This window comes from Pleurodeles waltl, chromosome 3_1 (genome assembly GCF_031143425.1).
Source record: "Pleurodeles waltl isolate 20211129_DDA chromosome 3_1, aPleWal1.hap1.20221129, whole genome shotgun sequence".
Taxonomy (NCBI): domain Eukaryota; kingdom Metazoa; phylum Chordata; class Amphibia; order Caudata; family Salamandridae; genus Pleurodeles; species Pleurodeles waltl.
In genome coordinates, this window is record NC_090440.1 from 1,639,099,604 (window position 1) to 1,639,126,032 (window position 26,429).

At 46.8% G+C, this 26,429-nt stretch overlaps 1 protein-coding gene across 2 annotated transcripts in view; it reads right to left on the minus strand.

Moving 5' to 3' along the window:
* Window positions 1-26,429, minus strand: part of TLK1 (tousled like kinase 1) — a 618,148-nt gene that overhangs the window by 492,963 nt on the left and 98,756 nt on the right. For both annotated transcript variants that reach the window (XM_069225321.1, XM_069225320.1), the window contains exon 4: window positions 20,171-20,246. In XM_069225321.1, coding sequence (XP_069081422.1) covers window positions 20,171-20,246 — 76 coding nt within the window. The remainder of the gene's footprint in view (window positions 1-20,170; window positions 20,247-26,429) is intronic.

Consider the following 26,429-nt stretch of genomic DNA (forward strand, 5'->3'; position numbering starts at 1 on the left):
AATATTTACAAATGTACAAAGTTGAAGATTACTTCCAAACGGCTACAGGCTCCCGGGGAGGCGGGTGGGCACATGTGAATCTGCAGCGACTAATGCCACGAACAGATGTACACTGGGTAAGTGACATTTTCAGTTCGATGGCATGTGTAGCTGCAGATACACATGTTGTGCATAGACTAGTAAGCAGTTATCTCCCCAAAAGCGGTGGCTCAGCCTGTAGGAGTGGAAGTAGTCTGAAATAGAGTTCTTAGTACGGCTTGACCTACTGTGGCTTGTTGTGCGGATAGCACGTCTACACAGTAGTGCTTAGTAAATGTGTGAGGCGTAGACCATGTGGCTGCCTTACATATCTCGTGCATTGGAATATTCCCTAGGAAGGCCATGCTAGCGCCTTTCTTTCAGGTTGAGTGTGCCCTTGGTGTAATGGGCAGCTCCCTCTTTGCTTTAAGGTAGCAGATTTGGATGCATTTAACTATCCATCTGGCTATACCCTGTTTTGATATTGGGTTTCCTGTATGAGGTTTTTGGAATGCAATAAACAGTTGTTTTGTTTTTCTGATTTCTTTTGTTCTGTCAATGTAGTACATTAGTGCTCTTCTGATGTCTAATGTATGTAGTGCCCTTTCAGCTACCGAGTCTGGCTGTGGGAAGAACACTGGTAGTTCTACCGTTTGATTTAAGTGTAACGGTGAAATAACCTTTGGTAGAAATTTAGGATTGGTTCTTAAGACTACCTTATTTTTGTGTATTTGGATATAAGGTTCTTGTATTGTAAACGCCTGAATTTCACTTACTCTTCTTAGAGATGTGATGGCGATGAGAAATGCAACTTTCCAGGTTAGGAATTGTATTTCGCAAGAATGCATGGGTTCAAAAGGTGGACCCATGAGTCTTGTTAAGACGATGTTGAGGTTCCATGAAGGAACGGGTGGTGTCCTTGGTGGTATAATTCTTTTCAGGCCTTCCATAAACACTTTAATGACAGGTATCCTAAATAGTGAAGTTGAATGGGTAATCTGCAGGTATGCAGATATTGCTGCGAGGTGTATCTTAATGGAAGAGAAGGCCAGGTTCGATTTTTGTAAGTGTAGTAAGTAACCCACTACATCCTTTGGAGATGCGTGTAATGGTTGAATTTGATTATTATGGCAGTAGCAAACAAACCTTTTCCATTTGCTTGCATAGCAGTGTCTAGTGGATGGTCTTCTAGCTTGCTTTAGGACTTCCATACATTCTTGGGTGAGGTTTAAGTGTCCGAATTCTAGGATTTCAGGAGCCAGATTGCTAGATTCAGCGATGCTGGGTTTGGATGCCTGATCTGTTGTTTGTGTTGTGTTAACAGATCTGGCCTGTTGGGTAACTTGACGTGGGGTACTACTGATAGGTCTAGCAGTGTTGTGTACCAAGGTTGCCTTGCCCATGTTGGTGCTATCAGTATGAGTTTGAGTTTGTTTTGACTCAATTTGTTTACTAGATATGGAAGGAGAGGGAGAGGGGGGAAAAGCGTACGCAAATATCCCTGACCAGTTCATCCATAGGGCATTGCCTTGGGATTGCCTGTGTGGGTATCTGGATGCGAAGGTTTGGCATTTTGCGTTCTCCTTTGTTGCAAATAAGTCTATTTGAGGTGTTCCCCAAATTTTGAAGTAAGTGTTTAGAATTTGGGGGTGAATTTCCCATTCGTGGACCTGTTGGTGATCTCGAAAGATTGTCTGCAAGTTGATTCTGGATCCCTGGAATAAACTGTGCTATTAGGCGAATGTGGTTGTGAATTGCCCATTGCCATATTTTTTGTGCCAGGAGGCACAGCTGTGTCGAGTGTGTCCCCCCCCTGTTTGTTTAGATAATACATTGTTGTCATGTTGTCTGTTTTGACAAGAATGTACTTGTGGGTTATGATGGGTTGGAATGCTTTTAACGCTAGGAAAACTGCTAGCAGTTCGAGGTGATTTATATGCAGCTTTGTTTGATGTACGTCCCATTGTCCTTGGATGCTGTGTTGATTGAGGTGTGCTCCCCACCCTGTCATGGAAGCATCTGTTATCACGTATTGTGGCACTGGGTCTTGGAAAGGCCGCCCTTTGTTTAAATTTATACTGTTCCACCACAGAAGCGAGATGTATGTTTGGCGGTCTATCAACACCAGATCTAGAAGGTGACCCTGTGCTTGTGACCATTGTGATGCTAGGCACTGTTGTAAGGGCCTCATGTGCAGTCTTGCGTTCGGGACAATGGCTATGCATGAGGACATCATGCCTAGGAGTTGTAATACCATCTTTGCCTGTATTTTTTGTGTTGGATACATGGTTTGTATAACTTTTAGAAATTTTGAACCCTTTGTGGACTTGGAGTGGCTATTCCCCTTGTTGGGTCTATTGTTGCTCCTAGGTATTGCTGTACTTTGCACAGCAGAATGTGTGATTTTGCATAGTTGACGGAGAAACCGAGTTTGTAGAGGGTTTGTATGACCTGATCTGTGTGGTGTGAACACTTTGTCAGTGAGTTGGTCTTGATTAGCCAATCGTCCAGATACGGGAATACGTGTATTTGCTGCCTTCTGATGTGTGCAGCTACTAATGCTAGGCATTTTGTAAAGACTCTTGGTGCGGTTGTTATACCGAACGGCAATACTTTGAATTGGTAATGTATTCCTTTGAATACGAACCTTTGGTATTTCCTGTGCGAGGGATGTACCGGTATGTGGAAATATGCGTCTTTGAGATCTAAGGTTGTCATGTAGTCTTGTTGCTTTAGCAATGGTAACACTTCTTGTAGCGTGACCATGTGAAAGTGTTCTGATTTGATGTAGGTGTTTAGTGTTCCGAGATCTAGGATTGGTCTCAGTGTTTTGTCCTTTTTTGGTATTAGAAAGTACAGTGAGTAAACTCCTGTGTTTATTTGTGTACCTGGTACCAGTTCTATTGCGTTCTTTTGCAGTAATGCTTGAACTTCTATTTCCAGAAGGTCTGAATGCTGTTTTGATATATTCTGTGTTTTTGGTGGTATATTTGGAGGGATTTTGAGAAATTCTATGCAATAACCATGTTGGATAATTGCTAAGACCCAAGTGTCTGTTGTTATTTCCTCCCAAGATTGGTAATACTGACTTATTCTTCCCCCCACTGGTGTTGTGTGGAGGGGATGAGTGACCTGTGAGTCACTGTTTGGTTGCAGGTGTTTTTGGGCTTTAAAATTTTCCCCTGTTTCTAGGGAATTGTCCTCCTCTGTACTGGCCCCGAAAGCCTCCCGTTTGGTACTGTCCCTGGTAGGTAGACGGTGTTGAATGTGAGGTACTGGCTTGTGTGTCCTGACCCCGAAACCCCCCTCTGAAGGTTGTTTTGCGGAAGGTGCCGAAAGTGCCTCTGCCCTGCGGGGAGTAGAGTGCGCCCATGGCCTTGGCAGTGTCAGTGTCCTTTTTTAGCTTCTCAATTGCCGTGTCCACTTCAGGTCCGAACAATTGTTGCTCATTGAATGCCATATTGAGCACCGCTTGCTGTATCTCAGGTTTAAAGCCAGATGTTCGTAACCATGCGTGCCTTCTTATGGTTACTGCTGTGTTAATTGTTCTTGCAGCTGTGTCAGCTGCATCCATAGAGGAGCGTATTTGGTTATTGGAGATGTTTTGTCCCTCCTCAACCACCTGTTTCGCCCTTTTTTGTAAATCCTTGGGTAGATGCTCGATGAGGTGCTGCATCTCGTCCCAATGGGCTCTATCATATCGCGCTAGGAGCGCTTGAGAGTTAGCGATGCACCACTGGTTTGCAGCTTGTACTGCGACCCTTTTTCCGGCTGCGTCAAACTTGCGGCTTTCTTTATCCGGAGGTGGTGCATCGCCCGATGTGTGAGAGTTGGCTCTCTTGCGAGCTGCCCCTACTACAACCGAATCTGGTGGCAGTTGTGAGGTGATGAAAGCAGGGTCTGTGGGCGGTGCTTTATATTTCTTTTCCACCCTTGGTGTTATTGCTCTACCCTGGACAGGCTCTTTGAAGATTTGCTTTGCGTGCCTTAGCATTCCTGGGAGCATAGGCAGGCTCTGGTAGGTGCTATGGGTGGAGGAGAGGGTGTTGAAAAGGAAGTCATCCTCGACAGGTTCCGAGTGTAGCGACACGTTATGGAACTCTGCTGCCCTAGCTACCACCTGTGAATACGCTGTGCTGTCCTCTGGTGGTGAGGGCTTGGTAGGATACGCCTCCGGACTGTTGTCTGACACTGGGGCGTCGTATAGGTCCCAAGCGTCCTGGTCATCTTGGCTCATGGTGGTGTGAGCCGGTGAGTGTGACGGAGTCTGTGCTGGTGATATGTAAGTTACAGGTGGAGGAGAGGGTGGCGGAGTTACCTTCTTCACCACTTTTGTTTGTGGTGCTTGTTCCTGTATTTGGAACTCAAGTCTCCTTTTTCTCCTAATAGGGGGGAAGGGTGCTGATCTTCCCTGTTCCACTCTGTATGAAGATCCGCTTTTGAGTGTGGTCTACTTCAGTGGACTGTAACTCTTCCTCGAATCTATGTTTGCACAATTGAGAGGACAGTGATTGCTCCTCTGAATATGAGCTGGTAGTTGGCTCGGTTGCCGGTTGTTTCGGCACCAAAACTATGTCCTTACTCGTTTTCGGCTCCGAGGCGACTTTTCTCTTTTTTGGAGTAAAAAATTCTCAGCGTCGATCCTCCTCGGTGCCGCTGTCTCTGCGTCGAGCAGCTTCGGTTCCGATGTCTCGGCGTCGATCTTTGTCGGCAGCACTTTCTCGGTCCCGAGATTGCTGCGTGCCTGTGTCTCGACCCGAGTCGGACGATCTCGGCACTAGTTCGGCCTTTTTCGGTGCCGATGGGCGGTCACCGACTTTATGGGTTGAGCCATGGCCTGTTGGCAGTGGCGTCCCCTGGGCCTTGTCTGTTTTCTTGTGTGCTGGCTTCGACGTCTTACTCACTGTTTCGTGGACGTCGAATTCCTCCGAGTCCGATTCATGGATAGAGAAGGCTTCCTCTTCTTCTCCTTGTTCCTCGAACTCTCGGTGTCCTGTCGGCGTGGACGCCATCTGTAGTCTTCTGGCTCGCCAGTCACGGAGCGTTTTTCGGGATCGAAACGCACGACAGGCCTCACAAGTTTCTTCCTTGTGCTCGGGCGACAGGCACAGGTTACAGACCAAATGTTGGTCTGTATATGGGTATTTGTTGTGGCATTTAGGGCAGAATCGGAACGGGGTCCGTTCCATCAGCCTCGATGTTACACGCGGTCGGGCCGACCAGGCCCCGAAGGGGGATCGAAATTACCCTGAAGGGCTACCGGAGCTCTTCACGATTCGATGTCGATTCTATCTAACCCGATCCCGAACACAACAATACCGACGTAATTTTACGAATTTCTAACTATCTTTCCGTTCCGAACCCGGACCGAAAAGGAACACGTCCGAACACGATGGCGGAAAGAAAACAATCGAAGATGGAGTCGACGCCCATGCACAATGGAAGCAAAAGAGGAGGAGTCCCTCGGTCTCGTGACTCGAAAGACTTCTTCGAAGAAAAACAACTTGTAACACTCCGACCCAACACCAGATGGCGGGCTATGCACAACATGTGTATCTGCAGCTACACATGCCATCGAACCAGTTACTCGGAGGCACGGAAAAAAGGGAACTGACGTCTGCACGTCGACGAGGGCTTCTTATTGCCTAGATGACGTCATACGGCGTCGCGTGGAGTGGGGCGATTGTGACGTCATCGTCGACGTGCAGAGCTAGAATAAATTTTCGTTGAGGCTGGCGCGAGGGGGAGAATTCTTTAAGTGAGGAATCCACAGGTAGGTGTATCCATCAGAAACAGAGAATACTGGTTTCTATGTGCAAAGTAGGAACAGTATTTCCCTGGATTCCAGAAACGCTGCAGTGAGTCGTACATACTGGCCTTCTATAACAAAGTAGGAGTTACAAATAAAAGAAGCTTTTATATATATATATATATATATATATATATATATATATATCTGTAAGCATAAATCAGTAACAGTGATGAAAGACAAGAACATACAGGTAATATATATAAACCCAGAAGGTTCATTAAAAGGAGGATTTTAGTCTTTCAATTTAGTCTTATCTAACTATATGGAATTTATATGAAAACGCATTATTTCTTCGATCCATCCACAGTCTAAAGAAAATAGATCCCAATTAGTAGTGATTTAAGCCCATTTCTGTAATGTTGTTGCAACACTTGTAAAGCTTTGCTTACGCAAATTAGTACATAAACAAAAGAAAACAAAGCTTTATGCTTTGGTAGAGAAAATAAATGTTGCCATATAACAGGTTAGTTCAACCGAATGTACTAACACACACACACACAGTCACTTATCACCACAGTTCAAAGCTCAAATTCCTTGTCTTCATTACAGTACAATGTAACCAACAACAGAAAACAGAGTTTTTTTTTTTTTTTTTAAACTCAAGTTCTAGTTTAGAATCAGTTGAGACAAAAACGACTGGGACCCGACTCAGAACTTAGTTATTGATATTTCCATCACTGTACAGACTTAAACGTTGCATTCTGGGCACAATAGTATAGTTTTATTGGGAACTACTGTGCAAGAAAAAATACATCACAAAGGGCATACATGCAGGTCTGCTCAGTGCAATAGGCTAATACCATTGAGGGAGTCATAGCACCTCACCACAGTGAAAAATGGAATTCAGGGACAGGTTACTTGCCTTTGATAATGCCATATCTGGTATCTAGTTGCACATTTCTTACCTTAGAAATACCACCAGGTGTCAGTCTGGATCTGGAGATTTTTCTCAAGCAGTACCTCTGTGCACCAATAGTTATCGATCAGCACTGCGTCAGTCATCGTTGTTGTTCATGCTTGACATGACATCACAGGTCCAATATAGGCACCAGCCCGGCACACTGACATCAGTTTCTTTTCACGACTTTACACGCCAGAAGCACAATCATTAAGAACACTGACCAATGGTGCATCAAAACTAGGGCTCTGAAAGGGGAGTCCCTGTCCCTAGAAATCAGATCGCAGAGCAGGGAGGTTGGGTGGGTAGGTAAGGAATCGGCAACTAGATATTGTCTCTACCAAATAAGGTGGTTTCAAAGGTAAGCAACTTGACCACCGGATAGAGACACCTAGTTGCAGATTTCTCACCTTAGAATACATACCCAAGCAACATCTTCCCAGGAGATGGGTCTGCGAACCAAGATCACACCAGAAAGTCCTGCAGGACCGAACAGGCAAAGTGCCAGTCTCTACGGACCAGAGTGTCCAGGCAGCAGGATTTGGTAAAAGTGTGCAGAGATGCCCATGTTGCCGCCTGGCAGACATTCAGGACCGGAACTTTGTGCTAATGCACTGGTTGCAGCTTTAGCTCTGGTAGAGTGAGCACACAAGTCCTCAGGTTGCTTCTTAGCCAAGTACATTTTAAGGCAGAGTACGACCCATCTGGAGATGGTTCTCTTCTGCACTACCAGACCTTTCTTCAGACCCACATTACCAACAAAAGTCACGCCAGAATGAAAAGGTGCACCCTTTCACCACGTCATTGCACCAGATCACTAAGTCCCCCCCTATGGTAGGCCTCCTACCCCATAGGGGAGTGAGCAGGTACCGGTGTGTGAGTGCACCCCCCCCCCCTGCATGAGCAGAGGTACCCCTGCCAACTCCAGTCCCATGACACTGGACTTCGTAAGGGGCGGAAAGCCATTTTACCCATGTAATGTACAATGGTCGCCACCTGTGTCCAGCTACACAATGTTAAATCCGAACCTGTGAATGTTTGATATCAAATATATGTCAGAATCATACCCAAATACTGTTGCCAGTACTGGTTGTATGATTTCATGCACTCTTGTGACTCCTTAGAGGATCCCTAGTATTGCTCCTACCAGTCTTCTGGGGTTTTCCGGGAAGCCCGTGCTGCTGCCACCCCTCAGACAGGTTTAAGCCCTCCTGCTGCTTGACCAGCTCAGGCAAGGGAAGGCGGAACAAAGGATTTCCTGAGGAAGGTAACATACTCTCCCTTGGAAATAGGTGTTACAAAGCTTGAGAGGGGAAGCCTCCCCAAGCTACAGGTTTGCTCTGAAGGGCACATTTGGTGCCTTCCTTACATAAACCAGCTTGCACCAATCCAGGGACCCCTTAAACACCCCACCCCTTCCTCTGGCACGAAACTGGACAAAGGAAAGGGGAGGGACCACTCCTCTGTCCATCACCACCCCAGGGTTGGTGCCCAGAGCTCCTCCAGGTGGCCACTCAAATCTACCATCTTGAAACCAAGATGTGCAGGGGCCCCTGGGAGCATCTGAGTGGCCAGGTCAGACGGGTGATTTCACAGCCCCCTCCTAAAAGGTGGTCACCTTACTAGGTAAGCATAAACCTCTTTTAGGGTTATTTAGAGAGACTCCCTTGAGGGTGGGTACTCAGATTCAAATTGCACGATTCCACCAGAACTCCTCTGGATCATTTACTTAATCTTCTGGCCACTGAAACTGCAACTGGACTTTTCAGGAACCGACAATCTGCAACTCCAGTGACGACTCCGCTTTGCAACATTGTTTTTCCAGCTCCGTCCAGCAACTGCAACATTTCCCCAGCTGTACATCCTCTGAGGTCTGCTAGACTTCAGTCTGCACCAAGAAGCAAGAAGGAATCACCTTTAGAGTGAAGGAGTAACTCCCCTGCATCTGTAGGCACCAACTGCAATGACTACCAACTGCGTGGATCTGCTCTCCTCTGGAACCGCACTGATCCTGCATCACAGGTGGCAGTCTGGAGTGGGTCACTTGGACCTCTCTGCCAGCTGTCCAGCTTGGGTGATGGTAAGCCCTTGCCTCGCCGGACAGTACCCCTGTGCACCTCAGCTCTTGCAGCTGCCAAGGCCTGTTTGCTCCTGCTCCAAGGGATCTTCAGGCTCCGTGTAGCCCCGGCCCACAGCACTTCTTCCTGCCAAGCAGTCTCAGCTCTGCTTCCCAGCGACGTGGGACTCCTCTTCAGATGTGCTGACTGGGCCTCACTGTGACTTACTGTGCCTGCAGCCAGTGGGTTGCCTGTGGGGCCAGTGACTGCTTCTGCTGACTCTCCTGACTGCAGAGGGACACCATCTGCACCACTCCAAGGACTCCTCTAGCCTACCTAGTTCTGCATCCACAAAAAGGTGGGTAGTGGCTCCTGCCCACACTGGACACTCCATTGTGGACTGGACCCTGTCCCTTCCCTTTGCAGGTCCTCTTCTACCGGAATCCACCTTTGGGTTCTTCCTGTCTGGTCCTGTTCTCATACAATCCTTTTCTAAATCGTCCTGTAAGTCTGTGGGAAGACCAGGTACTTGCCTGTCGCTGGGGGTCACTCTGGTACTCACCTCTTGGGGTTCCTAGTTCTCCCAGTTCCCCTTTAACAACTCCACATCCTTGGGTGGGGGACTGCATTTCACATGCCACTTTTAGTCTATGGTTTGGCCCTCCCCTAGGGCATTTTCTATCTTTACTAAGTACTGGCAATGTTTGCTGCTTTTTATGCCATTTGCTGATTACTATTGTGTATATAATTAGTGTGTACTTACCTCCAGTTCGGCGTGGTGGTTGGAGGGGGGGGGGGGCGGGGGGGGCTATAAGTATTGTTGTGTTTTACTATAATAAAGTACATCTATTTTTGTAACACTGTTTGGTTCTTTCATGTGTGATAAGTTGCTGTGTGACTATAGTGGTAATGCATAAGCTTTGCATGTCTCCTAGATAAGTCTTGGACGCTCATCCACAGCTACCTCTAGAGAGCCCTGGCCTCCTAGACACTGCCTACACTTCACTAATAGGGAATGCCTGGACCTGGATAATACCATAGGTGTATACCACACACCAGGCCAGCTTCCTGCACGCATTCTCTGCAGAGGCAAACAGATCTAACCAAGACTCTCCCCACTGCAGTCATTCGTGATTGACTAAGCATTGTTGACTAAGGTAGTACGCTCTGGCTTTCAGAGAGTCCACCAGGTGTTGAACCACTAGGGAAATGACCTGATGTTCCTGCTACGTCTAGAGGCACACGGCATCTTGACAAAGGGCCCATGACCCTGCCCTGCTTGTTGCAGAATCACATGACAGTGGTGTTGTCCATGAACACCTGCACGAGAGGGAAGAAATGCTTTCAATGCCAGTCTTAGCACTCGGAACTCCGACGGAGGCCAGATGCCTCTAACCTCTGCCACTTCCAGATGGCCGCACCAGCCTAGGAGTGACACATCTGTCACTACTGTCAGATCTGGTTGGGGAAGGGAGAGGGTTCTGCCTCTGACCCAATTGTGGTACGTTAGTCACCACTGCAGTTCTTCACAGTTCCCTCCAAGATATGAACAATGCAGGAGAGAGTCCCCTGATGCTGCCCCCCACTGGAACTTCAGGTAACACTGCAGAGCCCAAATATTTCATTTGTCATGTGTCACTTGCAGGATGCAGGAGCCCAAAAGGCTCAGAATCATTCTCATCGAAATCCAGGATAGAGGCTGAAACATTGGTATCATATCCTGAATATCCTGGACTTGCCGCTAAGGAGGTAAAGCCCAAAACTGCACTGTGCCCAGAACAGCTCCAATGAAAGGGAGAATCTGAGATGGAGTCTGGTGTGACTTTGGTACGTTTATAGCAAACCCCAGCAAATGCAGTAGGTCTGCCATATTCTAAAGGGGGGAGGGGATGAGGGGGTTTGAAACGACAGCGTGGGGCGAGACAGCCTTTAACAGCCAGTCATTGAGGGAGAGGAAGATAAACCCCTGATCGGCGCAGATTTGCAGCAACCACGGCATCACCTTGGTGAATACCCGAGAGATAAGGCCAAAGGGGACCATGGTGAACTGAAACTGTTTGTGACATACCATGACCCCCAAGTAACGTCTGTGGGCAGGTAGGACAGGGATATGAAAATAAGCGTCCTGCAAGTCCAGCGCTACCATCCAGTTTCCTGGGGGTCCAGGGCAAATAAAACATGAGCCAAAGTGAGCATTTTCAACAACTTCTTGAGGTAGAAAATGAGACTGAAAGTCTAGGTTAGGGCAGAGGCCCTTGTCCTCTTTGGGCACCAGAAAGTAACGGGAATAGCAACCACAAGCTACTTCTGTCACAGGGAGTCTCTCTATGGCTTCCTTGGCCAAGAGAGGTATAACCTCGCAGAGAAGTGGCAAATGATCCTCAGTCTACAGATTGTAGGATGGTGGCATGAATGGAGGCGTAGTCTTGAAGGGGAGGGAGTAGCCCCTTTGGACTATCCACAAAACCCATCTGTCTGATGTGATGGACTGCCAGCGGAACCCTGCCTCCAACTGGTACCTGGTGGGGATTCGTCAGACTAGGTAGGTTTGGAAGCAGCTGCAGGGGAGGGGGGGGGGGGGGGTGCGAACTGGTAGACTGACCGGACAGTTGGTTCCCTAATCAACGAGGATGGTGGATCTCTCGTCCCCAGCCATGCAGAAGCTGGGTAGCATGTGTGGCATTGTGACTGGAGGAGGAGGGGTGTGGTGGTAAGTCACTTCCATACCCACAAAAGGGGCAAAAAGCAGACTGAGGGTAGGTGAGGGATAGCCATGAGGCCCAAGGACCTTGCTGTAGCACAAGAATCATTGAACCGATTAAAAAAAGCCAAGGCTGCTATGTCTTTAAAGAGATGGGTGCCATCAAAGGGGATGTCCATAAGGGTAGACTGGACATCCCCCTGAAAAGCCAGATGTCCTCCACCACGTGTGACGCCTCAGAGCCACCGTTGATGCAACTACTCTGTCCAGTGAATCGGTCATGTCCAATCCACTTCTGATCGTGAACTTTCCTGCGTCTGTACCATCAGCAACAGCTTGAGAGAGGACAGACCGGGGCTCCACTGGGACCTGTGGCATCACTTACTCAACTTTATCCCTCAGGGTATTGGTAGAACAGCCCAAAAGACATGCAGTGTTCACGGAACGCAATGCAAGGCTGGAGGACTGGGGGAGGGCTCTGCAGCCGATCCCAGGACCTTCCTCTCGGCCGAGATCGGGACCTACTAGGAGCCAGGCACCAGGCCACAAGGAGCTTCAGGGACCACCCCTTCAAAGCTCTTGGATTCATGGCCCGGCACTCGGAGCACGACTTAGAGTCATGGTTGTGCTCCAAACACCACAATCACCTGAGGTGCGGATCCATCACGGATATCGCCTGATGACAGGACTCACAGGGCTTCAACCTGGTCTTACCTGAAGTGGTCTTCGACGCACCAGAACTGTAGACACTCAAAAATCTTCAACAAAAAGTTGAAAAAGAAGAGTCAAAAAGTGGCTGAGGGGGTACCTCTTCTTCAGATCATCGCAAGCTGGCGCAGAAAGAAAAGAACGGACGTCAGCACGCTGAGGTGGTGCCTATAAAGGACCTGCGACATGTCCGGTGCGGATGCAGAGCCGATCAACGCTACCAAACGATGCACAGAGGTTGTGATCGAGAAAAATCTCAGGTTCCAAACCAAAGCCTGGGGAAAATTCTAAGGTAAAGCATCTGCAACCAGATGTCTATCAGATAAGCGCATTATGTTCTGCTTATATTTATATACTGAATTATTATTATTTATTTTTTTTAGCATTCATTACAACTGAAGAAGCACTGAAGCACATTCTAGAAGAGCAGCATGCCATCCTGCTAGTCCCATTCAGGGCCAGGGTTAGTCATGTTATTCAAATTTAGTAACATGCAACAGGTTGGTAGCTGGCCTGGTAACCCCCATTTTTTACTTAGACTACTTTCCCAAGATCCTGCTAACCAGGACCACAGTGATTGTGCTCTCTCACAAGAATTCTGCAACATCTAAGGCTGTGCATCATCCAGGGTCACAAGGACTGTTTGCATCTGGAAGCATGAAGGAATCTCTCTTGGAGTGAAGGAGTCACTCCCCTGCATCTGCAGACACCTCAAGCCAACAATAACCGGCTGGTGGATCCTGCTGTCCCACGGACAACGTGAAGGCTCTGCTCACAGGTGGTGATTCTGTGGTCCTCTTCGGGTCTCTCCAGCCTTCTGATCCACTTGAGACTGTGGGACCCTTCTGCAGCTTCTGTGCACCACGATTTGCTCTTGGCAAGGCTTGCTGGCTCTTCCTCCAAGAGATCTTCGAGCACCGAGAAGCCCCAGCACTCTGCAACTCATATCAACCTCCGTTCTGTTGCTTCTGCGACGTGGGGCTTTTGTTTTGTTGTGCTGCCGAGGCCTCCCCACGACTCCCTGTGGGCACTCATGGGGGCTCGACAACTTCTGCTGGCCTCCCTGTGTGCTGAGGGCCAGCTCCGACTCTCCCTCAAGGGTAGAGTCTCCAGGACCTTGCTGGTTCACATAAACTTGCACATACATCTTCAGCTCCTCCTTGCATTTGCCAGTGCTTGTTGGTGGCCTTGCTGGTTACTGACTGTAGAGAGCTGGCTCTGTATATACTATATCAAAATGATATAGTGTGTCCAGGGGTTCCCCAAGAGACTTGACAGAGGCAATAATAGATAATACTAATGCTCTATTTGTGGTAGTGTGGTCGAGCAGTTAGGCTTATTGCTTGTGTGTGTACAACAAATGCTTAACACTACCCTCTGATAAGAGACAACACACACTCAATGACTTAACTCAAGGCCAATAGGTTATTATATAGAAAAATAATCTTTGGTTTATTTTTAGAACCGCAAGAGTCAGATTAAATGTAAGGTACTTTGCATTGTAATACTTAGAACTTTGAACCAAAACAGTAATGTACACAGTTTTTCATAAAATGGCAATAAGCTATTTTAAAAGTGGACACTGCAATTTTCAACCATTCCTGGGGGAGGTAAGTACAGTTTAGTTATTACGGTAAGTAAAGCACTTACAAGTTCAGCCTCTGGGGCATAGGTAGCCCACCGTTGGGGGTTCAAGTCAACCCCAAACACCCAGAACCAGCAACACAGGGCCGGTCAGGTGCCGAGGTCAGAGGAGCCAAAATAACATGGGTGCCTATGGAGACGGGGGGGCTTCGGTTCCGGTCTGATGGCAGGTAAGTAACCCCATCCTCAGGGGGCAGACCAGGGTGGTTTAGTACAGCACTTGTGGGGGTAAGGGGAGGCAAGTAGGTACACAAAACACACCCTCTACGGCACAGGGGCGGCCGGGTGCAGTGGGCAAACAGGGTGTTCAATAGGTTTCAACAGAGGGACCTGTGGGTCACTCAGACGTTGCAGGCAAGGCACAGGGGGACTTCTTGGGACAGCCCCTTACTGGGCAAGGATGAGGGCTGCCTGCTGCTCACTGCTGCACCTGTGGTCGGTTTCTCTCTCCCTTACATTTTCTTGCGACATTGCATCCTTTGGGATTAAGATTTTTGCCCTGCCGGGCTGTTTTCTTGCATCTATATCTATATTGTGTAGATACTGCCAAAGGGAGATATCCAGTAGTAGAGCTGTAATAAAATACCCTTTATTTTTGCAACACCTGTGTGGTTCTTTTTCATGAGAGTTACTGTCCGACTACTGTGGTATTTCAAGTGCTTTATGTTCCTGCTGTATTAGCTTTAGCTGCTCACCTCAGCTACCCCTAGAGAGCTTTTGCTACCTGGACACCTAAACATCATCACTAAGGGTTGCCTGGACTCAGTATAGGGTGCCAAACCAGAAGTGTACACCATAAACTGAGCCAGCCTCCTACACCATGCAGTAGTAGTATTTTGTGTATCCATCTACTTTTTCGTTTCCCACCCATTTCACCTTTGTGAGGGGGTTAAAAAGCACTGGTGGTCCATAGCAATGATCACCCTCAAAAGCTCCACCCAGCCAAGCTCTTTAATGGATAATTTGGGAACCTGAACAACCAGTAGTCAGCAGTCTAGTGAGTGGCACCACACTTCATGGTTCTTCAGGTTGCTGAGATGGTGGAGGTGAGTCATGATATCTCCAAGATGCATGCTGTAGATGCATTAGAACACTTGCTTTGCCTGCTGTGATCCCCACACTTTCAGGTTTTTTTATTTCGTTTGTAGGATGCTGTGGTCCAAAGCACTCACGTCTTACACCCCTCGGAATTCGGAGGTCTGCAATGGCTCAGTCTCCTTTTCAGCCATTCGCATCAGGGTGCACCCTTCAGGTGACGCTAGAGATCACCAGTTTACCCTCCTATTTGTTAATGGTCCTAAATGGGAGACACCATCTCAGGTTGATATATTTTGATTTCATTATGTCAATGACTGGTTTGAAAGCTCAGAGCTTGGTCATAGTGATTAGTGACAGGAATCCTGGAAACGTTGATTGGTGAAACCATGGAATGATATAGGGCCATACCTGCAAAGTCAGGCCATGCATGTCTCCTTTTCTTCAAAGAAGTGTACCATTATTAGCATGTCAGGAGGAGTGCCCTTAGTGATCTGTCGCTGGTATACTGTGTGTGTTCCATCCTGTCTAACTGGACGTTGGTCAGGGATTTCCATAATAGGTTCAAAAACGTTCTGCATATAGTTCAGGAAGCTGTTTTTGTGAGCTCTCTTGGAAGTCTAAAGAGGGTGCTATTTCCTGAAAATCTGTTTGAGATCTTTGCATTTTTTTTTTTCAGGATGATGTGTTGTTCCTCTGAGGTTAGCATACACTCTTGTAGTCATTCACAATCATCAACCTGTTCAGGTTCTGTTTCTACATATTCACCTCTACTCCAGTGGTCAATCATATCTCTCAGCACCACTTTCAGGTCACTGCTCACATCACATTTAAGCGCCTGGATCGCCCCATGTTTACTAAAATTCTTGGATGAGAATTATTGACTAATGCTAGTTTCTGGTGCCAGGCTTTCTGCCTGGACGTTTCTAGTACTCCCTGTTGCACCACCCTTTTGCTATGTTGGTAGCCAGCATATTGGGCTGTTTCAGACAATCTTTGATGCTCTACCACCAGTCATGCTGGAAATCTGTTTGCAAGAATTGGGGCACCATAGGCTTCGCTAGTTTATTTTATGGGGGGTCTCTGGCTCCTTATGTTTACACAGATAGTCTCTGCCTTTGTTCTGAGTGGTGGACATGTGATGTGTTCAAGCTGAATGCTCACCTCACCAGTTAGATCATGTCCTCCTCGTCAGCCTCATCGGAAGAATTATGCCATCGGGCCGACATCAGCAGGGTTCAGATTCAAATTCTTCCCACCAGCCTCAGCTGGGTGGGTTTCACCCGATATACAGGGCTGTATTGTGGTGGGGGCTGTTGGTTCCACCTCAGTCAGAATCTGGGTCTCGAACATCGCATTAAGCACTGGCACCGGGGTATCACAGCCATCTTTTTGTGCATGGATGCCCCTTGCCAGGCCTCATGCTTTCAGATCCCTGTACCTGGAACCCTAATGGGTCCAATACGAACAGCGATGCACTCCAGATTCCAAGGGATCCTACTTGAAGCTCCAGTGGCATCCCAGACAGGGTTATAATTTCAAATATGATTTGTATCAGACGGGGATGCCATCTTGCATCTCAGCAAGAGAGGGTTCTTGCTGAATGTATCTCAATCTGTAACAGGTCCCAGGAGGTTCAGCTCAGCATGATGCTGAACTCCAAGTCCCTACTTTCTTTTCCAACCACAAGACAGCAGGGGATGTCTGGTCCTGGCCCAGAGCTCACCAGCTAAGTGTCTTTCCCTATCATCAGATTAAGAAAAGTTTCTCATGCACATTTAAGAAGTTAACTTCAATCATATTCGGAGGCTTCTTATGTGCGCAGACATGTTAGTTTCCAGGTGGAAATGCCAATCCTATTACTGCGTAGAACACAAGTACACAATATTAGTACATTATTGTATGTATTGTTATTGTATGTATTGCACATGCATGTGCTGTATATACAATATGTAATAGATACAATAATTCTTATTTGGCAATAGGCTATTATTTGTGACTTAAGCAGTGCCTTCTTGTTCAACACTGTATATCATTGAGGGTTATTGACAGTTATCATGCTGGACTGTTTGAGGGACTGGTTAGGCATCTCAGATCTACTCAGGTAGGAAAAACGCCATCCTCCTGGATTTCAAGTGATTCTCAATGGCATTTATTTTGAAAGAAGTAAATATCATGTTTTGGCTACTTGGAATAAAAAGTATGAACCTTACATTTTTTTCCCCTTGGCCTACGGTATATTAAGTTGTAGTGCAATCTGGAGCTCAGTAACCTTTAATCTCTTTAGTTTCACTTTCAGGAAAACCAATGCTTTGCAACTCTGAAAGTGGATCTTCTGGTGACCTGACCAGTAAACAGCGGGAGCCCTTAGCACAGGAGGGACGTGGTTTTTAGGGTCTAGGTAACGGAGTTATTTTGCAGTTGTTTACAGATTTTTTTATTTTTATGAAATACCGTAATGGAAACTGATATTCTGTGGTATAGACCATTCACAGAATCCAACGCTAAAATAAGGGAAGAAGTTGACTGGACTTCAGGGAATTCCAAATGTGAGAAATCAACTAATAGAATCTCCATGGTAACAAACGACGACTTTGTTTGAATTAGCAGCATAATCAGGGCTAAATTTATTATAGTTCCTAAATCACTGCTTCCTTTGAAGATATTACAAATCTATAAGCGCAAGAAGTTAATGTAGGACGCTAGTTCTTTATACAACTGAATTAGAGAGGCACAAACAACACCCCGAAATGCTCTTTTGTGGTAGTGAGGGAAAGCAGTGAGGCATAACCGAGGGACGCGCTAAGCAAGTAAATTGCACGAATAGGCAGCTAGTGAGGCACACATTCAAAGAAATCCAACACCAATTTCTATACATAACACATACTTTTTATATTTAATAATTTAGATACCAAGATCACCGGAATCAGGAGAGTACTTTCAGTTAGGATTTTCTTTTCTTTTTTAAAGAAGTTGACAGTGCACTTTTTGGGTGCAGTAATGTTATCCTATGGGGAAAACATGTACTCTATTTGGATACTTCACGGCGACTTACAGGACTGTTCTCCAAGACTTAATGTGACTAAGGGAAGGGTCCAAGGCCACACCAACAGGTTACCTCAGGAGGCTCTAAGGCATCCAGATGCAGTGATGTGTAACGGCGTCACGTGTCCCATTTACTACAATGAGAAACGGTCCGGTTAGGAAGTTGCTGCAAGCTGGGACTGGAAGGTCAATCCAGTGGAACCCACAGGGGGCTCAACCCTTGAGGTCTGCATGCACGTGTGGACACCACTGGTTCACTTCCTCAGGCTGTGGGGATCAGTTTCAGTGGTGGCTTTTGGCATCGGGTCCGGTGCTGCAATTCGCAGTTGGAGGGGGGGCCTGCAGACAGAGGCTGCAGGCAACGAATGAAGTCCAGTCTGGCCAAACCCATGGATGGGCTCAGCTCCAGAAGGTCTCAGGACCTGGTGAGCACCATCGACTCCCTCGTACTCGGACTGTGAGGTTCGAGTGTATGCAGAGGTGCTTTGAAGCACCAGGTTGGGGTGGTCAGGGATTGCTCTGGGTCTTGGTGACCTGGCGAAGAGGGGAAACAGGGTCATGGAGCCGCTCTCCGAATGGCCTTGTGGATACGGACTTCCCTCGACAGTAGGTCTGCTTTGGTGCAGTTGGAATCCAGATTGGACCACCAAACCTTGTTTGCTGTAACGAGTACAGTACCCCTGATGTATAGGTGCAGAGAGTGTCCAGGTGGGGTCAGGGTCTCCAGACTTCGTGGTGGTGCTGTCCTCCTGGGCTCCAAGCAGTCTTCTCCTGACTTGATCATTCAGAGGGCCCGATGGTCAACGGGGCAGAGTACCGGAATTTACAAGCGGTGTCTGCTGATGCAGGGAAACAGCTCCTCTGCTCCAAGGGAGTTCTTTGCGAACCACTGGCAGCTCTCCCAGTTTCTTGAAGGGCTGAAGAGGCAGGACAGGTCAATTGCTCCACAAGGGTCAGGTGCAGCAGGAAGGCTGGCAGGCTTAGCGCCAAGTCAGTCATGTTCCTAGGTTCTCAGGTCGGCAGGCTTCTTGTCCACTCCTTTTGAGCCAAGCAAAGATCTGCTATCCTGGTCAAGGGGTCCCCTAAATCCTCAAACTAGGGGGCGTTAAGGGGAGTGAAGGGTGGTGGCCAATGGGCTACCTATCCTTGGGGAAACACTACACCCCCTAGATAACCACTTTCTTTGTGGATTGGTCATCACCCTGTCCCAGAATTCCTAATTCCACCACAAACAAGATGTCTTTGTACACTGGCACTGGGAACCTGGTTAGCAGGAATCCAGAGAACTTCAGTCAATGCTGCATAAAACATCAGGCACAAAGGGGGGTTGGGGGCAGGGGGATAGGCAACCAGACCCCAGCTTTTTATAGTCAATAGGTGAAAAATATTTCCATTCTCCAAATGTTAAGGTCTCGGTTTGTTAACTTTCAGAGGTCACCGTTTTTTTCAAGAATTACTTCATTTTGAACTTTTTATGGGTTCTCCAATTTAAGGATTATCTGGTTATTACCTTCACAGCTACAACATGAGTTGGAATGATTAGATTAATTCCTGGGAGATGCCGGATGTAAGTGATAAAACTTAGTGGTGAAATATTGGAGCTTTGAGGAACTCCTGCTTTGTTATTGGAATGTGTGGAAGTGAATGGTGGTAGGGAGAGGATGCTTGACCTGGCCATAAACTAGGAGGTCCAGCCCAGAATTCTTCCATCGATATACATTTTTTCAATCTTACAATTAGTGTATTAGGGTGCAGTGTCAAATAATGCAGACAGGTAAAGGAGATGCAGAGCCACTGCTCCCTTTGGACTCTGTTTGGGATGAACTAAAAACTAGACGAAGGTGGAGAATCAGTGCCCCTACTTCCACAAAAGACCACTTGTTGGTCAAGACACTAGGTCGACATCTGCCAAGACATTTGAGATCTGGAAGAAAGAAGCTTTTCAAATTTTCCTCAGGTACAGCCCCAGTTTGATAAATCTACTATTTACCACATTTAGCGGTTTTATATACATATTGAAAGCTTTGATATTTCATACCATAGTGCAATATTAACCAAACATTTGCAAACATATGTAAATAATTGGTATAAAACATTAAAATATATTCAGCAAAATAGAAGCTAGCAGAACAAAATTAAGTAGTTTATCAAAGTTTAAAGGAAGACATGCAAGTAGTGTTGCTGAAGAGGAAATTAAAACTTGTTAATAAACATTTGCAATTATGGTACATGTTGTGGCTTTTGTAATGTACCTTGGCTGCTTTCATTCTGGATTTCTGCTTTCCTCTTTCTTCCCCTTGAAGAATCCGATTGTTTCTTCTCAGGAGTCTAAAAGCAAAACAATTGCTTTAAAAGTTATTATATTTAGAGGTTATACCTGAAACAGAAAGCATTTAAAGCTAATTTGAGTAAGTAAGGTATTATGCATTAGTTTCTTCGCTTTTTTTTTGCAAATAACCATTACTTCATTAAACATCATATCTTCAAAAAACTAACTTTCACCAAGACCCTTAGGGAAAATAGAAACAAAGTCCATCCACTCTCCTTGAGGGCGGTCTTCATAGTCCCTTTTGTTCCTCCTCCTTTCCTTCTCTGCTCTAGCCTGCCAGTTAAGTCCTCAGAAAGGACTCTCCCTGTGAATTGTCTGCTGTTAAATCGGTAAACCTGAATTAATATTGTATTTCTGCACTGTTTTTAATCACTGTGCCTAATCAGACTTCATTTTCAGCTCTATCCCAAGCGAGCACGGCTCTTCACGCTCCTAAGCAGGTTATTTTTTTTTAAAGCCGATATCAACCTGTGGTGCTGCATGAGGCAGCAAGGTCCTCGGACCTCTTGAAGGCGATGCCTTACAGTATCAGAAATGCTCCTCGCAGGCTCCTCAATCAGCACAGATAGAGGGAAAGATAAGAATCAACTGGGAGCACACCGATCGCAGAGTCCTGACTAAATACCCCGCTGACTGAAGTATGATGCCCGTTGAGGGTCTGTATGTATACTTGGGAAGAAAAATAACAGCACAAAGGCTTCCCAACAGGTGTGGGGGCACTGAGCTAGGAAACATAACCTCGTGCATACAAAGGGTGATTGGTGTTCCAGACTGTAGCCTTATCTGGGACTTGCGGGTCCCCAAATCATACTGGTCTCCAAGTTAGAACACAGATCGTACTAATGCAGACTTCTCATACACCCCCTCTGAGGGAGGAGCCACAATACCTCCCTTTTGACAATGACTTCTGCAAAGCAGTTGATGCCTCAATACACAGGGAGCTGCTCTACAAGAAGAACCTACAGAAGCTTAATGAAAGCGGTCATGCATCCAACCACTGGAGGAAAGGCGCTGCCAGACCTTTGGTCCCACTACCACTTAGGCAGTTAGGAGCAAATCCTGCCAAGACAGCCGCATAGAGTAAACATGACCAAGAGGTTGCTACCAACTTCTAGTTCAGTTTAAAAGAGCATTTTTATCCTGTAAGGAGACACCTGCCAACAACGTCCTAACTCCAGACTGACTGGGGACTACGACCTTAGTGCCCAGTGGTCCCTTTACTAGTCCCACATGACATACGTGACTAGCGTGGAGGGGGTGGGGTGGGTGGGGGGGGGGGGATAACTCAGATGGGGATCATGGACACTCTGGACCTTGGCATCAGTGCTCAGGAGACTCCACATTAGCCCCTTTCAACACTGGGAAGACTTCCAGTCCAACAGATGACATGCGGATCCAGACGACCTTCTCCATCCAATCTACAGCAAGGACCCCAGCAGAAAAATTAGCAACATAGGTCGCAAGCTGTATAAAGTAGCTGCTTGACAAAGGAGCACACAGCCACCTTAGGGCTAAATGCCTTAACCAATCTTAGCAGGGGAAGGTAGCACATACTCTAGAGATAGACACCAGGATGGCCACCTTTCTGGCCAAGTATATACAAGACCCAAAGAAGGGTAGAGACAGATCCTGGTGTTCCTGTCAGGAACATCTACTGGAGATGACAGGACCCCTAACTAGAATCCTGGACATTGCAGAAGGAGACCAAAGCCAGCAGATCCCTGGTTCCCCCAGATGTTATCTTACGATAGGCTCAACAAGCCATTATCCTGTTGGAGAAAGCCAACTGCGCTTTATTAGTGGTGCACCGGAAGTGAATACTCATCAAGTAACCCCTAAACTGGGGGACCCAGCCAACTCCGAGCCATGAGCAGTGGCACAAGGTCTCTTTGGCACCCATTCGTCAAGGAACTGGGTAAATTTGCAGCTACCTTTTCTCTGGCCAAAGCACAGGCGTGCGTCCATGAAACACATTTGATCCCCCTTCCCTTAAGATTTTCAGTGGGGCACTCGGCTGGCTGTTTTGCTATGCAAGCCACTTCAAGAGGCTAAGGCTAGAACAGTGGGAAGATTGTTTGAAGTTTGGAATCTTCTTCCCCCCCCAGAGGAGGCCAAGCCAATGAAGTTTGAGAGCAAACTTCAAGGGGGAACATCCACCAAGGATCTGCCCACAGTAAGAATAACTCCTTCCATCTCAAAGGTAGGGGGCAGGAGCTCACGAGCGATGTGTGGGTGCCACAAGTGGTGCACGGTTTCCATAAGGAGTTTTACAGTTCTCAATGTCAGGCAGGTGTCTCGCTCATATCAGGTTCTTGATACACAATGTGGAGCTAGGAGACCATGCTGCTACAAAAAGGTGCAGTCTCTCCAACATCCCTACATGCCACAAATTCTCAGGAATTTGTTTTTGGTGGATGGAGGCCAACGTCTAGTCATCAACCTAAAAGCAGTCAATAAATAGCTGGTATTCCACCATTACAAGATGGAAGGAATCCATCTCCTCAGATCTCTCGAGCCACCATGACAGGCTTATTAGACTGGACCTCAAGGCTATCTATTTGACCATCCCCAACTATTATCAGCATAGTCTATTCCTTCAATGTACATGGCAAGATCAGGTCTTTGAATTCACATCCCCTTTGTTCGGCCTATCTTCGGCACTGTGGTGCTTCACCAAGGTGCTCAGACGAGCAAGAGAGTACTTGAGGGCCTGAGGGGCTTGCCAACATTCTCCTGATTGGACCACGTCTGGACAAGCTTGTGGAACGTTGACCATCTTGCTCTTAGAGTCCCTGGGGTTTGTGATCAACGGGGACTAGTCACAACCAACTCAGACTAGCCTTCTCTCCAGGAAGGTGACACAAAAAAAAAAAATAAAAAAAAAAAAACACACAACAAGCAGACACTGCAAAATACCCTTAATAAGGAGAAAAATTGTCTTTGACAACTTGAAAGAATTCTCATCGTCTATATAGTGCATTTTCCTGGGGTCACTACACCACCATGCACTGCAACGTCTAAAGGCATCTCATCTCCGGAAGGCCTGCTAGATGGTCCTGCTCTCAGTGGAAGTCAAAGAGGAAATGGAGTGATGGTTGGCTCACACGGAATCTTGGAATGGGAGAGACATATTCGTATCCAACCCAGGCATTGTAATTGACTTGGACACCAGAGAGACAGGCTGTGCCGCCCGTTGTGTGAGAGTTGTCCACAGGCAGCGTTTGGTCATCTCAAGAGCAGATGCTTCATTTTAACTGCCTGGAACTGTTAGCAGAAGCCTTTGCGATCCACTGCTGGACCAGGGACAAGGTTCAATACTGTGGCCTCCTGAAGATGGATAACTTCTCAGCAGTATGTTATGTCAATCACCTAGGTGGGACAGGGTCCAAGCATCTCTCAGACCAGGCCAGGCAATTATGTGAGCTCTGCCTAGACAACAGAATGTGGTTGACAGCGGAATATCTTCTGGGATCACAGAACAAGGTGAAGGATTGACATTTCAATGCCACATGCATGTGGAAACTGAATCCAAGGATATTCCAGGCTCTGTCCCTGGGGATAGGGCCCCTTCACAGTGGGCATGTCTCCAATCAGGCTGGACTTCCAGTTGGACACATTCTTCAGCTGGAGGCAGACCCTCTGGCAGGGGCCACCGATGAGTTTCTTCAAAACCAGAACTGGGAGTGGGGGGGGGATCTTCATTCCAACCATCCTTGATGAGAACAGATATCTGCTCAACTGAGGAGACAACAAGCAGACATGGCAATAGTGACATCTTCCTAAAGATCAATGTTGATATCCAATTCTGATGGAATTTTTCTGCGATTCTCCAATCCATCTACCCCAGTTTTGGGATCTCCTGCAGGATTCATTGGGAAATCCCCAGGGGTTAGTGACTGAAGGTTCACCAAGACTGATGGCTTGGTGAATTACAGGCAAAGATGGAAAGTCTCAGGACTTTAGGCACAAGCTCAAGTCCTCCATTCAAATACCTGGGTGCATTCCACCTCCAAGAGATACAGAACAGCTTGGTCCAGTTGGCTGGGTTGGTGTATGCAAAGATATGTTGATTATGTGGGGTCCAACATTAATTTCCTGTCATGGCTTACAGGTCAATCAACACCCTCAGATCTGCCATTTCAGAAGAGCAGCATAACCCCATTGACGGTAGCTCCGTAGGCAAGCATCCAAAGGTGATGAAATTGCTGAGATGGGTCTGCCTTACCAGACCAAATGAACCTTTATATGCTTCCTTGTAGGGGCATTAATAGAGTTGTTCTTCTGTTAACATCCTGGCAGAATAACATGTACCTCTCAAGAAAGGAGTTATCAAGTAAATTGGAGATGTTACTTTGTCTGGTTTCTTGAGAGGGGCTTGGTCATCAGGGCTCTGGACATTACAGGTAGGAGTTATACTCCAGAGTGAGTTACCTTTCACATACATAGACAAGGACAAGTGGTTTCTTACCCCTCTTTGGGGATAACAAAACTGTGTAGTACGATGCATCAAGGTCCACGGTGCAATGACAACAGATAGACCATCCTCCCGGTGAGCACCATCTTCTCCTATTCATAAAGAAGCCTTTTAAGGCAGTACAATCTCATGCAGCCCATTTAGTCAGGGGTGCAAGGGTGTCTAAGGCGGCAGTCTTGGATGCAAGGCTGGAAGATATCATGTCCACATCAGGCTGGTCCTCTGATTCTGTATTTAAATATATTTACTTCAAGCCAATTAAGGATATGGCCTCCTTGGTGGTGAGTAAGCTTTAAACTAGTGTAATCCTCGCCTCCAGTTCGGACATAGATTATAACATTTCCAAACCATCATTACAGAAAGTTTTTATTCTATTAAGGACACAGTCAAGAATTAGCCCACCCAGAAATCAAGGATCAAAATATCCTCCCAACTACATACATGGGGAAAAACGTTGCATGATGTAGGTTCTCCTCTCTTTTTCTTTATAATATATAGTCTTTATGATTATGTTGTTGTTTCAGCTGTATGATGTAACTGCAACCTGTTGCGAAGGAATTGCAGAAAGTTCAATACAGTAAAACATATTGACTTTTTATTAGGGAATGAATTGTCGGAACAGGAATAAACATTATGGCTGACGTGCGGATGGTCACCCGAAGAAAGAAGTGAAGGAGACTATGAAGTTAAGCCCAGCAACGGTGACTGGATGGTCGGTGTTCTATTTTCCCTAAGGTTCTTGGGAAAGTAGTTTTTTAAAGATTATTTTTACTGAAGTTATGGCTGCTATTTGCAATAAAGCGAAGAAAGTAAGGTATTATCCTCACTCCTTGTCCTTAATACAATTGAAACCTTCCATTACAATAGTTAGAAATGTTTATATTGTCTAGTAGGAATATTCTCTCTAAGACCATAATTCGCACGCAGTGGAATAACTCTACATTTTTGCAAACCCAGACCACATTTGTAAAACTCATACAATTCCATTTCAGAGCTAGCTTGACACTGAAAAAAAGCATGAGGCAACTTTTTTTGTTTTTAAATTTTTGTAGCCCTTTTGGTGTATTAATATGTCATAACATGCATAGGAACCCTGAAAGTGAAAGGCTTCAATACCCCAACTAAGCAAAAGCTGCCAAATAAAGGTACATTTGATGGAACTCACCAAAATGAATAGCATGTCAAAGGAAAAAATAAACCAGAAAATAGTATTCCTGTGTAGACTGAGTAACTGACCAGGCCCCATTAAGAATTCCAGGTGCAGCACCTGTCCATCATGCATTGCAGTGTCTTTTGAAGCACTTTGTTTTTAGGTCCTCCAGCCATCCTCAGTGTAATCCAAACAATCCGGGTGTTGGCCACGGTGGCTCAGTGGTGGTCTGGACCCAGCCACCACACAAGACACGTTTTCAAGATGGTGTCCTGGCCTGAGGAGTGGGCCCATCGGTGCCCAGTGAACAGATGCAGTGGTATCCCCCACAGCTCAAGGGCTGATTCCTACGGAGCTCATGGGGGCCTAAACATGCTGGTGGACCTGCCTCAGCAGTGCTGCAAGGACCAGGGTCAGATGGCCCGCAGCCTTCCTGGGTGGTGGTTGTGTGCGGATTCCAGGAGCCAGAGGTTTAAGGGGCCACACCTGGGGCCTGCCTGGCCCTGGAAAAAGCCTGTGGGGGTGACTGAGGATCCCAAAGGGGTAGAATGGGGCAGC